This window comes from Ambystoma mexicanum, chromosome 2q (genome assembly GCF_040938575.1).
Source record: "Ambystoma mexicanum isolate Mex_15411 chromosome 2q, UKY_AmexF1_1, whole genome shotgun sequence".
In the NCBI taxonomy this organism is placed as follows: Eukaryota; Metazoa; Chordata; class Amphibia; order Caudata; family Ambystomatidae; genus Ambystoma; species Ambystoma mexicanum.
The window spans coordinates 923586109-923610542 of NC_090924.1; the positions used below are offsets into that span (position 1 = coordinate 923586109).

Below are 24434 nucleotides of genomic sequence, written 5' to 3' on the forward strand. Positions count from 1 at the left end.
TCCAGCCCACATATTCTGAGTGGATGCTTCCTGTAAGGGTGCTGCTGCTGGAACGGCAATGCCCCAAAGCGGATCACCCAAGAAAGCTGCATGGATCCGCGAATTCACGCGGCAGAAATGAACTAGATAGAAAATGGATCCCATTTCCAAGGTGGGTGTGATTTCAGATTTACCCCGCTTCCGAAATTCCCTCCTTTCATTTAAATAAAGATGAGGTAATACAATTCTTCTGGCTAGCGTAACGTGTGCAATAACTCATTAGCAGTACAGAGCTACTGACATTTCAGCAGAAAAGTATATTTTCTACCCTGCCTATATATATGTGTGTTCACATATGCACACTGTATGTACTGAATAGCACATCTAAATGGGCATGACACACCGTGGGCCCACTTTGGAAACTTACATTTTATGTCTTATAAATAACACATCAACTACATGTCACTGTAGCCGCTCTATCAGGATAATATGAAGCCATTTTTGCAGCCAATTGCCCATTTTGAAACAATCTCTGCTATAACCTATGGTATCTAATATTATTGGGAATTATACATAATAACGCAGTGCGTGTATGCTTCTTGTTTTATGGTGGCAAAAAGGAATTAGCTCGAACTCTCAGAGAGGTGCCTAGTGCTGCTGGGAGCCTGGCGATTTCATGTAAGCTACATATTACTCAATACCTTCCTAGCCTATTTTCCTATTAAAACATGTCTGTCTCTCTCTATCATACACAAACACGCAGGGTTAATCTTTAACAAATACCTACAATATTGGGCTTTAAAGGGGCTGGATTGTTATTGGTGCCATTTCTCCATTAGGTTTGAGTGTAAAAACTGCGATCCTGAATCACTGCTTGGAATATTTATCACTTCTACGTGTACTCGGCGTATCCCTGCTCTGCCATAGACATCATTTTATACCTCATAAAAGCAATTTATGTTTCCAAGGGGAATGATCTGGATGGCGGAGCGCGTGGAGTGCTGTGTTGCAGGAAGCATATTTCCATTCGGCAATTGTACTTAGAGGCGGAACTGCACAGTTTGATCATCATGTTGTGGCAGAAAGCATTATTCACTCTTAAGTCGATCTGAAACTTGCAGGCCCATAAATTAATCTGCATAGCTAATTTATGGTACACACACTTAATTCAGGCTCATATATAACCCAGGCTGGATTTTCCGTAACTCCATGCCCATATTACGTACCACAACGGGGTTTCTGAGGAAATTCACCAATATAGGCTATAGTAACTTGAAAGCTTTAGTGACATCCAGTATATTATTACCACATGGATTCCTCTAATACATAGATCTTAGGGATCACATTAACAGTTTCCTTTTGAGCGTGCTGTCCCTACAACGAGGCAATATAAGAAATGTATCTTTCATGCACATTTCTGAAATCCAAGAACGCGGACTTGACACCACGTTGGGTCGTCATGGTGTGCTGAGTTTTATGCAGCGCATCCTACGCAGCAGGGCGTTTTGCGCCAGGCTTCGTTTCCAAAAGTTGGGTTTTAACCGCTGAACTTGTGCGCTATGGTTCTGTAAGTTCCATCTCTGGATTCTGTTAACATTTACTTATCAGGCACTAATTAAGATTTATGGAATGAAAAAATAATTTCCAGTTTCAAATGTTGGATAGTCTTCCATCGTCCAGAAGGTTATTAAGTCCAGTATGACATAGATGAGTAATATAGCAATATGTGACTTGCTCATGAATGTCTTATTTATCATGCCTTCTAAGGGCTCAATTAGTACATCACCAGTCAGCATATTTGTTAGTACCGCCATAACCAATGTGATGGTCGATAGGATCTGGCGCTTGTCAGGATGTTTCCAGTAAGTGAGATTCTAAAGCATGGCGCCAAGGGTTGGGGTTCAAAATGCAATTGCTTCCATTTTACGTACCAGATCAATGAATAAAGGATTCTTAAATAAACTGCAACGTAAAAAGAATCATGTTGGTAGAGTATGGGAGAGAATAGTCATTTTGTCCAAGATTCGGATGAACAATATGTTTGCCTCAAACTCAGAACACTGTGTTGCAAAAATAAAAACCCTTTAACAGAATTTCTCAGCGCACAGGTACTGTAATGCTGTGTAATGCGCAAAGGAAGTCTGGTTGGAATGATCTGAGCTGCTATCAAGGCAAAAAGGTAGATGCCACTAACAATAGCGAGAGACTGCGTTCATGGATCATAGATGAAATGGACAACTTTGTGCCATTCTGCAGAGGAAGACAATGCTATAGAGGTTTCCTACTGCCTCAGTGCACCCTCCACCGAGGAAGTCCTCCTTTGCAAGAGCATGAATACCTTTCATTTCCTTTTCACTCTATTTATATGGGATTTAATAAGCAGCACATGCTCTTACAGGAGACGAAATGTGCAGAGCATATAGAAGGAACATTGCTACCTGCAGGAGCCATGACATTGGGGTCCCCTGAATACAGCTGTGGGCATTTAACCAGCATCACTATGCAAGCTTGGACTTTACAGTTTCCATAATTCATATTTGCCCTTCTGAGCCAGAATGGGAAGTGAGGTTATCTAAAAGGGCAGGACCGGATAAAGGCGATTACAATAACTAGCATGGACAGGACACGCCTTAACTAAGCCAAGGACCCCTCTGGCTTTCCAACACTGGCCACAATCCTATGAGATGCAAGGTCGCACACTGACAGCTCTATGAAACTTCTGTGACATGCCTTTTTGTTCTCTGCAGTGCATCTTCACACACAGACACACACACACTGAAGGGCATGCACACGCCACTAAATACCGCCAACTAAACTGGACGAGAGTGTCTAGCAAAGCTCAAGCTTTCTGGTTGCATGAACTCCATCACTGTGATAGAATTCCTTCTGCCACACATCCATGCATTGGTCGTGGAAACACAGTATGCAGCGCCAGAGACCCAGGCACAGTGCACAACACTGTGCTGACACATCAATTTAGTATGCATTCTGCATGACACCCCGATAACCCATCATTATCGCATGCATCCCCCTTCTACACCCTTGAACTATACGTTTAGACAATGGCCTAACTAAAGCTAGGGTTGCGCGCAGGTGCACTACCAGACCCATACATAGGGCTACAAGGCCATACCAATGGCAGATGGGGTGCCAGTCACATACCCCAACAAAACAAGAGTTATAAACTTGTAGATCAATATATTTCAAAACACAATGAACTCTCTTACTGAACATTCACCAACCACTGTATTGTTTGGCTCCCACTTCTCTTGAGGTAAAAATACAATGTTTGTCATGCATCACTGCTACTGCCAAAGTGAAAAAAGAAAGATAGGATTTTAAAGGTAATCACTGGAAATGGCCATGGGTGCTCAACAATGAATGTGAGTACCACAATAGCAAAGAGTGAAATAATTTCAAGCTAAATGAACTACCACAGAAGGGAAACTTTAAAGAGGTTTTACAAATCGAGTCTCAACTAGAAGCTTTTTCCCATGGACTGTCGCCAATGGCCAAATGCAGGAGCAAGCAATGCAAACAATACACACACACAAGGATTGAAGGTATAGGAGAGGGCCCATAATTAGCTTAACTCAAAGCGGGCCCACCACTTAAGAAGTGAGGCACATTTTGTATGTAAAGCAAGTTTATTGTACAATCATCTGGGGAGGAGCTAGATGTCGCTGTAGAGTCAAACTAACCTGAGTCTCACCAAACCACATAAGATGTCACTTTATATACATTTTTGCAATAGTTAAAACACTGCCATATATTTTATTACAATCCATCCCCCCACATGTGATTGGACAAGACCTATACAAATTCAATATTTCTCCAGTTCTCCCATTCTCATTGGTCGCAGTGATCTTAACTACCATGTTCACATTGTATTGATAGCACGCCCCTTGTTAGTATTCGTCCGTTCTATTGTATTAACATATTTTCTCCAAATTTTATAAGTAGGCCTTCACCTTCAAGATCTCGTACACGAGCAAGTTTCACCCACATACACAAAAAAACTGGTGCCCCTGCAAATGTTGAATGTTTATATAGAAATGAGCCAAGTGAAGACCTTAGTTCCTGAAAGCAAGAGAAATATATGTACTCTGAACTGTCAATAATATGTCAATAAATCAGAATTGCTCTCCTTGATCCACGTGAACCATTAGTAACAGCAAAGTACTTTTTACTCTTCCTAAGAGTGTACCTAGAAATGTAGATATAAACTGTATACACAGCACTTTTGTCCTTGGCGTTGGCCAACCATGCCCACAATATTCTGAGGATAGCCCAAGCACCTCTGGAGCCGCTCGGGTGCTGCTTGCACATCTATACCACACATATATAATTATAATTGTTCTTTTATAACACACTTAATAGCAACGAGTGGTTTCTAAGCACGGGATCGGGATTCAAACCTGTGTTGCGCTGCGTTGTCTTGCTTCTAAGACAAACGCGTGGCCCCTGAGCTATCCTTCCTCCACAATTACAATACAGCAATCTCCATCCATTCATCACCTGCTTACACATCTTCTCATGCCTCACACCAGAATTTACTTAAACACACTTTTCTCTTCTTAGATAACACCATTTTCTAGTCAACGCACTGTGAACAGAGAAAGATCCTGCTGTCCCCGGGCGGGACTAAATGTGCCTAAAGGTCTTTGTGAATCTGCCCCTAGGGATGTTCTCACTCTATGATTGGTCCGTTCATGGTTACATGATGTGCAATGTGTGTATGCTGGTTGCCACGGGGACATATACTCACTCACTGCCATCGCACCAAGGTGCTCTGCAATAGTCTTCTTCTTTTACTCCCAGAAAAGCACTGAATGTGAAAATCAAAGCACCACACAGATGCAGACTTGACTTTCAGATGGAGTTTCGTAAATAAAACAGTGACTTCAATTTTAATATGTGTGCTTTACGGGAAGGATTACAGACATTGTAGCATACCACTCAACTAACACATGTTTTAGCTGGTCCGATAGGACAGCGAGTAGAGTTCTCCCTTTGACATCTGTGCAGAGCCTTCTGACGCAGGTTTGAATCCCGGCAGGGCCAAACTCACCCTTTCATCCTTCCGAGGTCGCTCCATGAGCACCACGCACCGTGGGTAATAATAAGCAGCGCTCAGATGCCTGAGGATTCGTTGCGCTATATTATTATTATTATTATTTTGTTAGCCAACGGTAAAATTTAAAGCTGTGCAGGTTACAAAATATATCGGCACCAAAACACAGACACATTGAATTGTCGACCACGCATAATGCAAAGGTCAGCAGAATCGCACATTGACATTTAATTCAAATGTAAAAAAAACTACTCACATGTGGATCTTTTGGATTTCACAAAAAAAGGTACCCATTCAAACTGAAAACAAATAAATTGTGTGTGGAAAAGCTACGCAATGAATACACAATGACGCAGGTTATTTTAGTAGGCTCGCTAAAAATATCAGTTTATTCATTTGTAAACAATTGTTTGGACTCGAAACACGTTGCAACTTTTTTCGGGTATTTCCATGTTGTTAGACAATCGCCTTTTCCTTGCCACGCCAAAGAATAGAAATAATGAATTAAGTAAGCATTTGCAGTTCGTTTCTGATAAGGACTAGTGTTCCCCAATTTAAAAACAACAAGCCAAAGAAAATAATCTGAAGAGGCTCTGTTGACAAGATGAAAGTGCACCTTCCCATCTAAGTGTCTGCACTTTACAGGCAGATAACCTAGGCCCACAGTGCGCCTGAAGGACCACTAGAGCGGGCTCTTGAGACCCGCAGAGGTCCTCGCGGGGGGTTAGAGCGCCGCTCGTGCCGCTCGACGGAAGCCGCCCCGACCCAATCACTGCGGTTCGGGTTTAATTGCTACGTGTGTACACAAAGGCCAAACCTGCGTACCGTCGGCGGGCCCTTCGTCGTCCTTATCGCCGCGCTCAGAAGGCAGGGAGATGTTGTCGGGAGCCTCCGGGAAGATCCCATCGTACTCGTCACCCTGATCCGAAGAGTCTCCTGCACAAAACAGACAAGGCAGGGGACAGATTAGAGAGCGCCTTCAATTCGCCACTCCTCACTTACGGGTGATTGATAAAAACGGTCACATGAACATAATGCAGTCAGGAGATCGTTGATATAGGTATGTTTTCACTGCTTGGCTAAATGTACTGCACACAGACCAAAACAACCAACAATTCACGTCACTGGTGTCATTACGGACACATTATCAACTAGCTGGAAGCCTAAAAAAGCAGTTTGACATTTTTTTGTGTGATACGTAATGGGCCACTTGTTTATTATGGTGAAATAATGCAATGTTACGCTTACGATAACATTCGGAAACATACATCAAGATAAGAATGGGCTCACAATGGTAGCCTTACGACAATAATTAATAGCGCCAGTGTCTCAGAAGTCCAGCTTTGACAGCAGGTCAAATTGGCAGCATAAGTGGAGCCCAACCATCAACAACAAACATGCATTCTAGCCTCACAGGACTCTGTCGGGTTGGGACAAAAACGGCGTGTAGGAGTTTGTGTATGTTTGTAAATGTATGTACAGTACACAGACACATGGGTTTGCATAAAGATATATGAAAGACAGAATGTATATTTTTTTTGCTTGAATTTATTAGACAACATGGATGGTATTTCTACCAAAAATGGCAGGCAATCATAGGAGAGCATTGAGATGCCAGTGGCACTGCCTGGTTAGGGTGCCTTTTCATTTCACAATGGTTGCCTGGCCGACAGCATACCGCGCAATGGTGAGGTACTATAGAGGGGTACTATAGAGCAGTAGGACAATGCCCCAAGTGCAAGCTCATGATTCTAGGCTGGGCCCATTTTTCTGGACAGAATTGACACATATTTTGGCCTGAGTGGCCAGTTTCATAATTTACTACACTAGTTTTGTTTGTTTTAATATTTATATTGCGCGCCGGATCCGAGGATATCAGGGCGCAGAAAGGCAGTAAGGATATTTTTAGCTTGGTTACATTGCTGTGCAGTAATATACAATAGGGAATATACAAGATAGAGAGACATTTATACAGAGGATACACATTGTATCTACAAATAATGCAGGTCATATATACATGTATACCAGTAATAGCATGGGTGAGTAAAGTGTCATCAATGGTAGGGTATAACCATATACAATAAAGATGGACAAATATCCAGGGGATCCAGATTATATCTACAGATAATGCAGGTCATATATACATAGATACCAGTACAGTAATAGCGTGAGTGTGTCAATTGCCATCGGTCATCGGTGGTGGAACATAACCAAAATAGGTAAGGTACCATGGGGATCGATGTTGTGTAGAAGGTGTATTAGAGGTCATTATCCTTGATCCACTGGATGTAGTTGCGCCTGAAGTGTGGGTAAGTTTGGGTAACTCTTAGGGTCGGAGGGAGGGAGTTCCAGTGTTGTGCGGCTTTTACCTGGAAGCTAGTACCTCCAGTTTTGGAGCATTTGTATATAAGGCACTATGAGGGTATTGGAGTTGGATGTTCTGGTGGGGCAGTTGGAGGAGTATCTAGTGAATCTGTCGGTGAGGTATTGTGGAGCTGCGTTGTTGAGGCATTTGTGAGTGAGTGATGCTATTTTCAGAGCAATTTTGTCTTTGGTCGAAAGCCAATTGTGAGCTCTTCAAAGGTCGGATATGTGCTCTTTTTTGGGGAAGCTCAATGCCGCTCTGAGAGCGCTGTTTTGTAGGATTTGAATTTTGTTTGTGATGGATTTATTGGCTCCTAAGTAGAGGGCGTTACAATAGTCTAATTTCGATAGAATAAGGGCTCTGGCAAGGGTTGTGCAGCTGTTAGGGGAGATGAAGGGTTTGGCTGCTCTGTTAGGTTTGCACGTGTAGGCTGTGGAGGCGACCATGGAGCCAACCTGTTTTTTAAAGGAAAGGGTGGAGTCTAGGTAAAAATTTAAAGTTTTTACTTCCGTGGCTACCTTGATAATGTTTCCGTCAATGGAGAAACTTGAATAGTTGCAACCTATTTTGTTGATGTTGGGGGTTGTGCCAAGGATGATGAGCTCAGTCTTGTCATCATTCAGGCATAGGCCATGCAAGGCCATCCATGCCTGAATGAAATGATGAGGTGAATGATGAGGTACACCCTGTTCACCAAGGCCAAATCCTTGTCATAATCTCCCGTCAGCGGTATGAGGATCTGGGTATCATCCGCATATTTAGTGTAGGTGATACCCAGCTCATCGAGATCATCGAAAAGGGGCTTCATGAAAATATTGTACAGAGGTGGGGAGACACAAGATCCTTGGGGCATGCTGCAGGTAATTGAGATGGGATCGGCCGCTGCAGATGTGGTAAAAAACGCACATGGTCCTGTTGCCGAGGAATGATTGTATCCAGCCTATAGCTTCCTGTGAAAAATGGGCTGCAGTGTTGAGGTGGGTGCAGAGAATGGTATGATTGACTAAATCAAACGCAGCTGATAAGTCCAGGAGGAGGAGTATGGCTGTCTTGCTATTGTCTCTGAGGGTATCAGTTTGTGCCTTGAGATCAATCAGAGCTGTCTCGGTTCCGTGTTGGGGTCTGAAGCCGGATTGACGGACTCCCAGGAGGTGGTTTTGTTCCAGGTATTGCTGTATTTGAAGGTAGGCTATCTTGTCTAGGATTTTGAGCAGGAATGGGACGGTGGTGATGGGTCTGTAATTAGTGGGTATGGAGGGGTCTATGGTTTGTTTTTTAAGTAGTGGGAGAATTCAGGACACTTTGAGGTTATTAGGAATGATACTTTTGGAAAAGGAGGAGTTAATAAGTTTGGTGATGAAGGGTGAGAGATCTCTGGCTGCATCTTTTATAATTTGCGAGGGGCCGGGATCTCCCTGGCAGTTGGATGGTTTCAGGGTTAGAATAACTTTTTCAACCACAAGTGTGGTAACTTTGGAGAAGCTGAAGTGGTGAGGAGGTTTGCGAGTGGCCTTGGGTATAGCGGGGGGGGGGGGTTGGTAGTGGTGGGTACATTTTCTTTTTTGTTGGCTATCTTGTTTTGTAGGGTGGCCACTTGGTTAGAAAGGGCATTTTGTACACTGGTGCACCAGGGTTTGTCCTTGACGCAGATATCGGGGATAGGGATAGGTGTTTCCAATTCTTTCAGGATAGTGAACAGTTCTTTTATGTTGGAATTAGATTGGGCTATTCTTTGGTTGTAAGAGTCTTGTTTGGCCTGTATTATTTCTTTCTTGTAAATGAAGGATATTTTAGTGAGGATGGTTTTGTTGGACTCAGTCGGTGAGTGTTTCCATATTTGTTCACTCTTGCATTTCTCGAGTTGGAGGGATTTAAGGTGTGGCGAGAACCATGTGTTCAGGTTATTTTTAGGTTTACTTTTCCTAAGTTTCAGAGGTGCAATAGTGTCGAGTGCTGAGGTCATTATTTTATTTTATTCGTTGACTAGGGTGAAGGGGCCATCGGGTCAGCGAGAGAGTTGAGGGTGCGGAGGATGAGTGGTACAAGCTTTTCAGCTGTGATGATTTTCTTGTTTCTGGTGGGTATGGAAGGGGCTAGTGGGTTGTTTTGGGAGGTGGGTGCTAGGGCTCCATGACGAAGGTAATGAGATGATGGTCTGACCATGTCCAGGGGAGATGTCAGTGATAGAGACAGAGCAGTTGTGGTCTGCCACCCAGTCAAGGGTCCTGCCTTTATTATGTGTTGGTAGGGTGATTTTTTGATCAAACCCTAGTTCAGCCAATGTGTCGGCTATGATTGTGGCATGTTGATCTTTAGGGTCTTTGAACCCCAGGTTAAGGTCACCTAAGAGGATGCTTTGGGTAGTATTTTTTAGCTTTTCGGTGAGGAGGGTTGTGAGGTCTTCTTCAAAGGATCCTAGGGCAGCGGGAGGTCTATAGAGTAGATGGATGGTCAGGGTTTAGGCATTAGCGATGGCCATTTTAGCTTTGAGGGATCCACAAGAGTCTTGTTTATCGGACGGGGTGAGTCTTAGGTGGAGATCAGTTTTGGCGATAATGGCAAGGCCACCGCTAGTGGCAAGGGCTACTATAGATCGGGCATTGTAACCAATGTTACTAACCAAATATGTTTTGAAATGCATTATTTGCAACATATTTTACCACAGCCTACATGCCTCACAGAGCTGATCGTTAGAACCTCTTTCCCACTTTTTCACTAAAATGGTGCAGATTCCACATTGGGGTCATCATGGCAGGTTGCTGACTGGGCCTGGGCAAAATCTTTCATTGTGCCCCTCTCTGCCCTGCACTCTATTCCCAGAGACTGGAAGGTCGCTGCAAAAGGATGATGTGAGTGGAGGTATGCAGCTTGAATGTTCCCTGGATGCCAGCTTCTTGTATGATTTCCTGGCCTCACTGCTGCCTACAATTGTTAGGCTATTTGTGCCCACTCCTCCTCAGACTTTGACTTCCTCTCCAAAAGTTTGCCCTGCAGGAGCGTGCCCCACTGGTTTCATTGCTGTTCACAACCCTGTTGGCTCTTTCCTGGTGGATGTTGCCCTTCTGCTTTGTTATCCCCTACCTCCCCTCCACCGAGTTTCCCTGTTCCTGTTGTTTTTTCATGACATTTTATCTCCATGTTTTATTCTGTGATGTGGTCACATTGCATGCATCAAGGGGATCTCTGTTTAAGGCCATTTGAGGCAGCTCATCAGGTTGAGAGACTATAGCAGAGATCTTTGTTTAAACTACATGACAGTGCTTTGGTGGTTCATACAATGAACAGCAGGCATGCATACCGGGAGGGCATGGTTGATCCCAGGTCTTGGCAGTGTGATTCCCAAAAAGACCTTTAAAATGGATCCTGACTCACCTTCAGCCAGCCCTGAAGAGTACAGTTTGTCCCCTGAAACCCCAGCCGAAGCTCCAGTAGAACACGAGGAGACAGAGGAAGGGTTGCCCAAGTTCCCATAAGTGGAGGTGCCAGAGGCAGCAACCACAAAGGAGAAGCACCTCTGCAAAGATCCTGCTTCAGAGACCCTGGAGGCAGCCCTTGCTATAAAAAATGCTGCCATAGCAGAGGTTGCCGATATACCATAACCAAGAGAAGAGGTGGCTTCATCTGAGAAAACCACCAACGTCATGATTGCACCACCAACTTACAAGACCAACAAGTTCACACCAAACAAGATAATGCAGTGCCTACCAATCAAGCCAACTGAGTGCCCACCAGATGAGCCAAACCGAAGGGACCGATGAACCAAGGATGAGCAAACGGACAGCTGCAACTTCCTTGGAAGGTGCTCTGCAGATGTACAATTTCTGCCTAGATAACATTGGAAAAGCTCCAAGAGAGTTCCCTCCCAATGATTGAGAGGAACCCAATGCCTTCTTGCCTTCCTTATAAATGTCGAAGCCAGAGGACATAGTAAGACCCTGACATTGCATGGTGGCACAGAAAACTCCAAGATCACTAGAAGCATTATGGCAGCACATTGATACTCTCTGACAGATTGAGGTTGAGCCAATGGCCAATACAGATGTTTCCCATGTAGATCAATCTGATCCCCATCAGGAGGTTCCAGTCAAAATCCTGGGTACAGAATCAGCTGATGACTTGGTGGAGGAAACACTGGAGGAGACAGTCCAGCCTGCAGTTGAATTTATCTGCTCTTCAGTGATACCTTTGAGAGGTGTGTGACCCAATATACGCGCCGCCAGTTATGCCAGTGTCTAGGACGCCCAATGAATAGAAGCATGCCTCCTGTGGTCTCTGCTCCAGGGTGAAAACCATTTGATCAGCCCCAGGCTGGCGGCACCCAACTGTTTGGAATCACCAGCAGATTTCAAGGGGCTCCAGGAGTGGCTGGATATGGGGTAAGGCTGCTTGATCAAACCCAGTGAATGTCACACACCCAAGAAGCAGGCCTGCCTTATGAAGACGAGTTGAGCTGAACAGATGTTGCGCTAGTGTGTATCCGAGCCCTGGGTGTTCCATTACTATAGGTACCCGAGAGGTGTATGAATATGATTAAGAAAGAGATAGACCTGAGGATGCAAGATAAGATCAACCATCACTTAATCAAGAAGTTCCAACAGGATCCATTGAAGGAGGCAGCTCTTGACAAATAAACATCCCCGGCCCAACTGATGTGTAGAAGGGGTTGAAATATATTCAAGCATGATGCTCAGTGTCTGAGCCAGGATGACAAGCTGCCAAAACCTAGGAGCACTGTCAAACTCCCAAATGTACAGATGGTGCAGGAGCCATGCATGGTGCAGTATATCGGTGCAGGAGTCATGCATGGTGCAGTATATCAGACGGTCGTCAGACCACCGTCTGGGATCATGTTCTGAGTAATGTGTATCAGAGTGGTGCAATAAATCCAATGTACACCGGGTTTCAAAAAACAGGAATCATGTAATCCCTATGTGGGGTTACTCGATTGTTACTGTACCTGTGTAATGAGCGTGCCATGCTCAACAAAGTGACTAGTGTCCCTACTAAAAGGGGGAGCGCTAGTATTGGTAAACAGATCATATTTATAAAAAATCTTCATGGTATGGGGCAGATGAGGCCTTTCTGAATCCTGGCTTGCTGAGAGCGGCGGAAGCAGTTTCCCAGACAAAGGTAAGAAGCACACTGCATAGTCCTGGACTGGTGCTGCTTGAGGGAGCCTGTTGGCCCTGCTGTGTTAGTGCAGGAAAGGGTCCACTCCATGTAGTAAAAGTAATGGCTGCATGGCTTCGGGAAACCTTTGAAGCATTCCAGAGAGAAAGACTGAAGACCAATAGGGTCTGCAGAGCCTTTGAAAGCATCTGACTCCAACCTCCTTTGGGGTCAAAGACAGACTGGCTGACTGACCAACTGGGTAAAAATCCCTCACATAAAGCTTCTAAAATGAGAAACGAGATAGAGAATATAGTGCTCACCGCTCCATAAACAAGCCCCTGGACTATTATATAAATATTGCTTTTATAAACAGAGCGACCTGTCCTCAAATAAGGGTCAGTTGCTGCTCCATACAAAGGTCCTTCCACAGAGGTCCAGCCATGCCTAAATAAATGTGTCCTACCACATGAGGTCAGTCTATACCTATGACTAACCTTTCCTAAACTATGTTAAGAGATTGATCTCCGACTAAGGCCTGGCTACCCTTTATCAAACAATCCTCAAACCTATTGCACATGGCAGGCAAAGAGATTTAGATGGCGCAAAACATATTAGCAGGCAGCCTAGTGCTAGCATTTCTTGTTTGGTGCAGCAGAATGCACATGTATCCATTTGTAGTATACTTTGACACATATTAGAAACACCATATAGCCACAAAGAAAGAGCAGCAATGTTTTCACGTTGTGGATGCAGAGGGTAAAGATCGGATGATGTATTTTGCATTTAGCGGTAGTATGTTATGTTTTAAGGCATTTGCGAGCAGGTAGCTGGCAAAGGCAGGTGTTGAGATGGAGTCAGAGAACTGCTGCGGTAAAGCCGAGGCCTGGGGTCTAAGGTAGCAGGAGTTCCACCATGTTGAATTTTAGGGCACGTTACAGGATGCATTTTGTGAGAGTACGAGAAACAGGCTTAACATGGAGCACTAGCTCTATCCAGCTGATCCTGAGGCAAGTCCCCCTTGCATCTCCCCCGGGAGAAGTTATGCTGTCACGGCCTTGGGCAGCTTTCGGGGCCGATAACGTAAATTAGTCCAATTGTAGAACTCGGTGGATCTGGGAAAGCAATGTTGGGTCCAGGGAGGAAGGGTAGGGATATGCTTTTTGAAGGTTGAGTTAATGTGAGCAGGGCATGGGGTTCTGCGACGACAAGAGGCCTGGCGAAGATTTAGAGCACTACTGCCCTCACCCAAACAGAGAGATTATCCTATTTGAACTGCAAGCACCACACTCTAGTGATCAATAAATAAGCAAAATGAATTCGTAAGAGTGGTGCATCAATCACGTCATTCATGGGCACCTGGGATCACAGAGCTATAAAGGGGGGAGATGTGCAAGGGCTGTACTGTCTTTTAGGACGGGAGGAGCAGAGGTGATGCCAATAGATTTATCTACAATGGCAGGGATTTGTTTGCCACAGTGTCTGGTATTATGAGGAGGCCCATTGTATTATCAAAGCAGAGTTGACCTTGTTAGTCAAACTTTGATCAGGCTCCGACAGAGGGCTACACATCACCAAACGGTCAAGAATTTACTTGTTGAAGAAATGCATTATGGTAACAATGTACCTGGTAGTCAATCAACTCCTTAGTTTCACAATTACGATGTAGCAGGGCACATGTTTGGGGAAAGGTGTTTTAGATAATGTGTGACCAATAGGGTAATGGACTATATGGGGTCATTAGAATTGTATATAGGTGTTAGCCTACGGGCAGCATGGGATCATGTTGTAGTCTTTATTATGCATAGTTTTGTTAATTGGAAGTTTTCCGCTATAAAAGATGTAACTCCTTTGGGTGGGGCAAGCTCCATGTTAGTTCGGTTCTACAGGACCGTCTGATACTTTTTGCATGTAATAAAACATTTTCCTTTCAAACGGTGCATTGATTATTTGGCCTATTTGGGATTGTTTTTATCGTTCGGGTTTTGGTTCATTCACCTTACAAAACTGGTGACTGTGATGTGATCCCAGACTCTCTGTGAGCCGGGAAGGCCCCCCCTCCCCCGCCGTGCATTCTGGGTCATTGCGCCCATCTGCAGTGGCCAGTCCCATGTGCATGACTTGAGGATTGCAGGCGCCATTTAGGCAGAAGGCCCCCCTGGTCTATGGAACGGGGCGTTGCGCCCGGCTCTGCAGGTGACTTGGTGGGGAAACTGCATCAGAGGCACTTGGGAGAGCACTTAGATGCAAGTGCACCTTTGTGGGGGAAACAACGGGGGGAGAAGAAAGGTGAAGTTGAGTGTGTGGAGAGAGCAGACCACACGGCAATAGATTTGTTTTTATAGTAGTGGCTACAGGGATCTCCGATGCGGGGCAAGAGGATGTCCAAAGTAGTATAACAACGATAAAAGAGAAGAGAGGAAAAAAGGATCCCCCATACAAGAGGGAAGGCAGCACTGCAAATAGCGTAGTGGTCCAATGTATAGAGGTCCAAGTATCCCTTTGCCCGGCACAAGGGGACGTGAGGAGGGGAAATTCCCTCATCTCAAGGCAAGGAGACAGAGTAAGGGTTTAAACCATTGCATAAATAAGTGTGGTTTTATTTTTGAAGATGTTTTTGGTATACATTGTGGTATGATGTTTATTTAGAATTGTGACATGGGGCATTGGTTGCCCACGTGTATGAATATGGGTGTGTGGTGGTGAGAGAGAGAGAGAGAAAGAGAGAGAGAGAGGGAGAGGGAGAGAGAGAGAGAGCAGGAAGGGACAAGGGGGGTGGTTTGGGTTGAGGGGACATTGGGAGGGCGCAGTATTGGGAGGGTGGGGTAGAACAGTGCCGCTGGATCGGCTGAGAAATAAGTATTTTTGGCAAGGAGAGAAGTGGGAAGAGTTATGAGTAACTCACTCGAGTATGTTAAACGCTTCCGCAGTACCAGGAAAACATTCTCAAATACCACTGTTAGTGGGCCGCAGATACAAAAGGGGGAATGTACAAGCCTTGGCCCAAAGAGAGCTCCAATAACAAGGATGTGTTGGGTCATATATGTATATATGTATCAGGCTGAGAGGTTTAAAAGGGAGAACATTGAGAAGTAGGCAGGGTATCCTCGAACTCTGGAGAATGGTCGAGGATTTAAAGATGCCCCAGAGGAACCAAAAGAACAAAAGGTGGTAATACCTACATCTAGTGTTGTCTCCACAGCCCGCCTCGATATGGGTGTTTCCCCCTGCAACCCGCAGCAGGTTATACCAACCCCCAGTATGTACCGCAAACCGCACCAAGGCAGGGAGCTCCCACTGCTAGTGAAAATGCCACACGTGCCTCAGTGGCTAATTCTACACAAGAACCATTGGTTATGGAAGTAGAAAATGGGGCACACAGAGAATTAGAAATGGCGCTCCATAGGACACAAGCAGGCTGGCGCAAGCATTTCAGGAACAGGTAAGGGACAGAAAGTGACGATAGGTGCAGATGAATGGAGAGCAGGTGACACTCTATTTCGAATTGATAGTAAAGTTATCAGGGACATGTAGGTAGCTGCAATGGAAGATAGACTCAATGCTAGGAGGCATCTAGCGGGTCCATTGCCTGCTGTTAGTGTAGATTATTATTCAACTTGAATGGCCAGAGACGCAGATGTCACAGAGGAGGAAGATGAGTGGGCATCGGAGGAGGAGCAGGGGGAGAATCAGGAGGATGAGATACCACCAGTACAAACACTGAGGGTAGAGTGTCTATGGGAACCAAGCCTTAGGACACAACTAGGTTGAATGGCTGTAGGAAAAGGTTAGAGAGGAGGGAGAACCATACAGTCCAAACAAGCGGGAACACAGCTTCCGTTATTATACACAGGACATGGAAGGGCACAATATGTACCCTGGCCACAGATGGACAGAAACAAATTAATGAAGGCGTTACCCTCACTCACAGCGGGGGGAGGCAAATGAATATAGGCATCAGACTGCAGGGATTACATTGGCAGTGGGGGACATGAAAAGTTTATTTGCTGCGCTGCTAGGAGAACAGGCAGATGACATAGTGAGGAAGGCAGGGTACCCAGAGGTACAGATAAATAATGTCAATCATGATGGAGCACAGTTTAACTCTGGTACGGGCCATGATCGTATCAATATACGATTATGGCCCGTACCATAATCGTATCAATATACGATTATGGCCCGTACCATGAAGTTAGATGAAGACCCTGCATTGTATGTAAACTAGAATCACAAAATGTAGAGGGCAGAGACATGGGAACCCTGGGACAAGAATATTGTGATATTTTATCATAGGTTACAGAAGGGACTCCCCAAAGATGTGGAAAATAATTTAGATAAGTTAGTAGGGATAGAAGTGAAGGGATGGGCTGAGATTCAGGCAATAATAGTGCATCTTTGCAGGAGCAAGAAAAGGAAACGGAGCAGGCGCAGCAGGCTAAAGAGAAGTTGGTGCAAAGAAGTTGTCGAAGTTAAGTGTAGAAGGGGTTCTGATTACCACCTCCCCTGAGGGGCAGTAAGACACAAGGCAAGCGCCAGAATGGACAGAGGGTTGCCAAGGGTACCCAGACATTAGAAGGGACGAGGGAGGTTATCAGAAAGGAAGAGGAAGTTTACAGGAAGGATGAGGAGGTGGATTCGGGGGAATGAGGCTGAGGTTTGGGGGACCGGACCGTGTTGGACCTATGGCATGACGAGACACTTTGCATGAATGTAGGAGCAGACCAGTATATTCTTATGATTCCTGTGCTTACCCTGGTGGACCCCTGTTTGTGCTTGCGTACCATCCACCATCAAAGATGATGCCCCCAATTGCCCCAGACCCCCCATAAGTGCCTAACATTGGACTATCACCATAGAATCAGTATCAGACACTTCCACAACAGCAAATGCAGAACACAGGTCCACATCCTGCACCAGTGTACATACAGCAGCAAGTCCCACAGTCGCCATCTCAGCCCTGGGACAAGAACCCCTTGCTACAGGGTATGGTGACCCATTACAGCAGAGCGAGTGTACTAGGAGGGAGTATTTTCCACTCGCTGGGACAAACACCTATCCCCAGAAGGACAGCCCTGATGTGCCCAGTCCTGTCAGTCACTGCCGACCCAGAAGAGGAAGGTGTGAGGATAGGTAATAAAACATTGTGATAATACAAGCACTTTATAATGATGGCGCTAACAGAGGGGTGCCTATATAAACAGATGTGTTCTTTTATGGAGTAGCAGCATTGGTGGGATGGGTGCCAGGAATGAAAGACAAAATGTGGAGTGTGCCAGTTGAGTTTTTGTTTAGGTCAGCAGTCCCTCAAGAACATGCCCCAGGTACCATCCTCACACTAGATTTAGAGGCAGCAATAATAAAATAAATGATAAGGTAGTACTGTTAGGTAATGGGAAGTACGGAGGCGAGCCATTGAGGGGGTTGTCTGATGAGGAGTTGTTTGAAGATGTTAACAATAATGGAGAAATTGTTTTGAAATATGCATCCCTTGTCAGGTCATGGTGCAGTACAGAAAAGTACAGCGTCCTACACTTACTGCTAGACTAGTACCCACTCAATTACACGAAGATACGTCAAAAGTACCCAGCACCTTGTGGACCAGCAACCCCTGCTATGTAGGTTTATTGAAGAGCATAGGGGCCTTCACATAAAGTTGAAGCAGGGTGCAGAATTACCTAGAGTACCACAATACCAATTATCCAGAGAGGCATATGAAGGGATTTATGACATCATCATGGCATTATGGCAGCAGGGCTTAATAGTACCATCACAATTTCCATGCAACACAGCTATATAATCATGTCAAGAAAGCAAAGGGTTCAAATTGGAGAATGATACAGGATCTATGTCCTTTGAACAACATTGTGAGGCAGAATTTGCAGTAGTACTGAATCATGCCACAATCCTTTGTAACATACCCACTGAGGCCACACATTTTATTGTAATTTTTCTCCATCCCATTGCACCTGGATTCTCAGCATCTCACCGTGTTTACATATCGCGGCCAGCGATTTCAACACACAAGGCTCCCTCAGGGGTACTGTGAGACACCTAGTATTTTTAACAGAGTATTACATATGGATTTAGGTAACATCCACGTTCAAAACATCACCATTCGGTATGCAGATGACATCCCACTGTGTAGTAACACTGAAGAGTGGTGTAGAGAGGGCTCAGTGGCACTATTGACATTGTCTGCTTTGTACCGTGTTTCTGCAAGCAAGGACAAGAAGCAGTATTGTCAGGCGGAAGTGGTATGTTTAGGGCAAATGATATCCTCAGCAGAAAAAAGGATAACCCCAGAGAGAGCTACTGCAGTACAAAACACACCACAGCCTACCACCGTGAAGGAGATGCAACCGTTTCTAGGCCTGTGTAGCTATTGTAGAGCATGGATTTTTGACTACTCTAGCTACACAAAGCCCTTGTTACAAGGACTTAAAGAAGCACAGAAAGTTAAAGGGTCGCTAACATTGACAGGCAAAATGATCACATGTTTCCAAGAACCTTAAAATGCTATGAGTAAATCTCCAATGTTAGAAACCCCCAATTACACAAAGTAATTCTATTTGTTCCCACATTCCAATGGGGAAGTAATGACGGCAGGGTTGTAATTGTAATCATCATTTATATAGAGCCTTTTACTATTATTATGGTCTCAATGCACTTGTGGTGGGAACGCCCTTGAGGACCACAGTCCAGAGTATGGGAAATTCTTATAGAGGTTTACAATGCGTATGTGTATTTTGGCCAAGATAAGGAATTAGGTGGGTTGGCCGGGCTCCTGTAAGCAACAACAGAGATCAGGCATGTGGTGGGGTGCTGAGGAAGGTCAGAAGAGTGTGCGAGTGCAAGAGACTCATTATTTGTCAAGGTAGAACAAATTTTGTTGTAGGTCGTCACTGTATTTAGAGGTGTTGAAGCATAGTCTGATGTAAGTCAATGAAATGTTTTGTTCTCAGCTTGGCCGAATTTGTCATTGGTCATTGCTGCATTCTGGAGCATGAGTGCGAATGGCCATGCCTGCGGCTGATGTCCACTGAAGTGGTGTCTTTATACATACCTTGAGGCTCGGATGGAGCTTGTGGTTGGGGCTGTGGTCTGTGAGCGGGAGTCCTCTATGCACACTAGCCGAATTGCTGTAATAGGTCTTCATAGCATCATGGACAAGCTATCATATTGCATCTTCTGGACATGACTGATTGGTTGTCTTATTATCTTCTCAATGTGATATCGAGGCTCCCCACTTATCTTTATTTGTCCTTTTCTGGTAGTGCTGACAGGCTAATCACAAGGTCGTCCAAGTTTACTGAGAGATGTGAGTCCGGAGGATAAGGTAGCCTCATACCGAGTTTGATTAATGGAAGAAACTCTTGAGGCTTATAGTGCATCTTTTAGTATATAGAATGGACTGTTGATGTGCACTGTGTATTCAGAGGGATTTAGAGGGATGCTGGGTCGCTAGGCAGGTGGTACCACAATTTCAGCTGGCCACTGCCTAGTGGAGCATTGCCATGTTCTTCAGGCAACATCTATGGGACCCAAACCCTTGGCATATTACAGCGGGATCTTGGACTCAGTAGTGCAGAGTCAATTCCCTTGCAAACAGGCATTAGCAGCTGCGGCCTTTGCAATTGAAAAATCATCGGCAATAACCATGGGGTGCTCAGTAACATTATATGTGGAGCACGTGGTTTTTACCATTTTGAAGTGGTCCAATTCAACCCTCACTACCCAGAAAGCATTGGGTTATGAGGTCATATTATCCAGTCCTTTCATTCACATTGTAAGGTGTCGCACAGTGAAACTTGCTAATTTATTGCAGTACCCGTTTAGTCCCGAGAATGACCTAGTTCATGCGAGGGAGGATGCACTCGAAATGGGGGAGGTGCTCTTCATGGATGGTTCATCAACGATTGATCAGGTGACTGGTCAAAGGTATACAGGTGCTGCAGTGGTGTGCTTTGTAGACAGGGAGTACGAAAGTAGCAGTTAAAAAGAGGTTACCAACACATTATTCTGCACAAGCAGCAGCACTGATTGAAGCACTAGAAGCATCACAAGGGTGTCAAGTAAGGACATATTGTGATTCGACATACGTCACATCTACAGTGCATTCAAGGTTGTCCAGGCGGTGAAGGAGAGGGTTCAAGAGGGCCAATGGGACACATGTGCTGCATGTATCATTGCTAGAAAGATTAATGTATGCATTATCCCGCCCATCAGTCATAGCAGTAGTGAAATGCACCACCCCCACCCGGACACATGCTTTGCTTCACTCAGTAATGATTCTGCAGACAGCACAACCAAAGAAGCATCGTATTTAGAAGTGCCAGATGTCACAGTGTATCCTGAGGTAGCCATACAAGAATTTCAGCTAGCAGTACCTTACACAGCAGTCACGCTCACTCAGATAATTGAATTGCAAGGTCAGGCACCCCAAGAGAAGAATGATTTGTGTTTGCAACGGTGGTGCTCACTCTCACTGACAGATCTTATCTGGAGACAAAACATTGGAAGTAAAGGAGTAATGCTGCAGGAATTGCTTATGGTTGCTCTTGAGCAACGAGATTATCCAATGCATATGTCTAAACAGTATATTGCAGCTGATATCCAGGAGGACTGGTTTGTCCCAAATCTACAAGAATATGTTGATAACTTCATGGCAAATGGCACTACCTGCCACGTCTACAGCACTGGACACGTCCTCAAGACATAGCATGGCACATTGTCACGCCCAACAGAACCCTTTCAGATGCTCCACATACATTATGTGAATATGATAAACAGGTGCAGTAACTATCATTATCTTATTGTTGTGGTGTGTCCATTTTCACGTTGCATTGAGGCGGGCCCTTTCGCCCAACCAGATGCTAAATTAGTGGTCACATTTTTAGTACGCAAGGTTTTCCTCGCTGAGGGATATGTGACGTCCTAAAGTCAGACAATGGGACTCAACAAATGATTTAGAGATTAAACACACATTGTGCTCGATTTACCACCCTCAAGCCAACAGAATCGTGGAACTTCTGAATGGCTTATTGAAACAAAGACTGTCAAAATTGTGTCCTTTAAGGAGGAACTGGCTGCACTGTATTCCTCTGGCTCTATTCAGTCTCAGAAGCCAGCCACGTAAGAGCCACCACCTGTTCCCACACAAGATAGTGACGGGGAGAAGGTTACACACACCAGTCAAACCTGCATGCACTGCATCAAATGGCCACAGGGCAGCTGAGATTTTGGGGGAGGAGTTTTGGGAATATTTGAGGGATTTAAATTTAACAAAATGTATAAAGCTAATCTCCCAACAGCTCGGTCCCAGGAGAGAAGAAACAGCTGCAATGCCTATGGTCGATCCAATGTCTCTACAGGCACCTCAGCTCTACCCTGGAAATGTTGTCTACATGCATTCCTTCATGAAGAAGTGGAACAACAGTCCGTAACTAGCTCTGTTCAAAGTCGTATATGACACCCCGTCTGCTGTACGAGTGAAAGAACTGCATTATTGGGTTCATTTATCTGATGTTCGGAAAGCAAATGCTATAGCACCACCTCCTGCAGGCCCTCCAGAACAGTGACATTAAACAATGAATGTAGTTACCTTTCTAATGACATTCTTGCAAGAGATGTGCCCAAACGGGCCCCATGACACTACTTTTTCTTCTTCCCCACTGTCCAGAATTAAGAAGTAGTGCAAAGTATTGGAAGAAGTCTGAAGCAGGCCGCAGACACAGTGGTGGCATTTTAATGGCGGATAGCATTTTTTTTAAAACAGAAAATCAAAAACCTAGCTTTCCCTAAATATAAGAGGGGTTTCCATGCCTAAATAAAACAAATGAAACTGTCACAATGTCCATCAAAAACAACAGTCCACCGTCCTGTGTCCAAAATGCCTATTTCTGACCCTTACATTTAAACTAATATACAAAGGGGAAACTCGGACTCCTAACTGCAGAGGAATGACTCCCTCTCTCTGAGCAATGTCAAGTGTTTGCTGCACAGCTCCGGATGCAGCAAGAAGGGGTAAAGTAAAGTTCACAGTTTCAAAGCAAAAAGTTCTTGTTCTCTTTGTTTTTCCAACTCCCAGTCAACACCAAATTACTGTCTCCGTTCCCCTGGTTACCATAGGCACAAATGCTCACTTGGCCAAGAGGTTATCACGTCACTCTTGGTGTTTCAAAACTCACAGTTAATCCCAGGGTACTGCTGCCCTTGCCCCTGGATACTAGCTGCACAAATGTTCACAAGACCAAGAGGTAGCTCCTTTTCTCCTGGCCTTTCCAAATTCTCCACAGGACCAGGGGGAATTACTCCCATCCCCTGGCTTTATATGATCAGGAGGATGACTCACTCCTCTTGATGTCACCAGGCATATGACACTTCAAACGAAATTGGGTGCGAATCCCAGAGTCACAATCTTCCTGCCTGGTATACTCTCGTGCCAGGACCTGGGTTACTCTCTTTCATATACTTGGGTACAGGTCCCAGACTCGCAATCTTCCTGCCGGGTATACTCTTCTGCCAGGGCATTACCAAGATTCACAGTCTCATACAATGTCAATATCTTGCCTTTGTGGATTTCAGTACTTTGCTTTTCATAACAGTTTGCTTTCTCACGTAAGTACTGCAAAGAAGAAGCTATTTTCTTTTCTGGGTGAGGGATTGGGTTTCTGACCCAGCTTCTCAACCCCTGCAGTTCCCCATGCAGCATCTTAGTGCCCCAACTCCCTTCTATTGGCTCACTAGCTTCCCGTGGTAGCTTTTGGGTCTCTTGCGCCCTCCGTTCGGCTTTGCGTCTTCGCTCTGTACTCGGGTAGCATTTCTCCGGCTTCCGAGTCCTCACGGTCTCCGGGAAGGATCTGTCCTTCTTTCCACCTCCACCATCACACAACAGAACGCTTTCAGAAGTGCCTCTTGTCGGGACACCATCTCCATTAGCCTTTCTGCTCTGTGGTTCTGCCCGCGGCTCGCCAGTTCCTTGATCTGAATCGAGAGGAAGAAGACTCTCTACGCTCAATGGTTTTGAATGTTCCAGCACCAGTATGATAGGTACAACAACTAGAGCGCATTGCTTGGTTCCTCCAGGTATTCTTCATCACTCTGGCTCTCCTCGTCATCACAGTACTGCGAGTCAGAGTCAAAGGGGGGTATGTAGGAACTTTCCTATTTGTCATACAAGGATGGACTTTTTCAACATGACAATAGGATATGGAGAATTGGGGATTTGTGTCCTGGGTGTCAACGTAAGATGGGTTAGGGGATACCATGAAATATCGTCCCCAAGTCCGTAGGGGAACACTCTCCCAATATCATCCTCCTTCATATTGCCACCCCCAGGAGGTCTTCTGGACTCTGACTGCACCACCCTGGTCACATGAGAAGGGGGTTCCCCTAGGGAAACAGCAACGACATCACCAGATTTGTTACAGTATATATTGTTATATAAAGGATGCCTCTGTTTCTGTCTTCTTTCTTCCTTTATTGTAGGGAATTGTATATGGTTTGTGCATATAAAGGGGGGTATAGTAATGACACAGAAACATTAAGTATAGGGATAGCAAGAAATAAACGGGAAACAGAAAATGAAATGAAATATAAAGAATATAAAGGGGTTATTTGAGATACAGTTGCAGATGTGCACCACCCCGAAACAGATGTGTGGTACACCCACATGAGGGAGGTGGGAAGAGCAAAGTCAAATCAGAGCTGCTGCATTTGCACCCTTATACCCCATGAAACGGCACACCCAAAGTGTTTATCCCAAAAAAATGACACCTCTTATAGCCCAATGTTTAGTGCACCTGGCCCTTTGCAGAATACAAAGCCTGTTTCATGGACACATGGTCCAGGCAGCAACAATGGACAGAGATGAAAGCAAGTGTGCCAAAAACAAAGAGCAAGCGTTTT

General features: G+C 44.9%; 1 protein-coding gene across 1 annotated transcript in view; it reads right to left on the reverse strand.

The window, feature by feature from the left end:
* The window catches only part of SKAP2 (src kinase associated phosphoprotein 2), an 846051-nt gene that overhangs the window by 606822 nt on the left and 214795 nt on the right, over positions 1–24434 (reverse strand). Inside the window, exon 4 of the mRNA XM_069648220.1 lies at positions 5879–5989. Coding sequence (XP_069504321.1) covers positions 5879–5989 — 111 coding nt within the window. The remainder of the gene's footprint in view (positions 1–5878; positions 5990–24434) is intronic.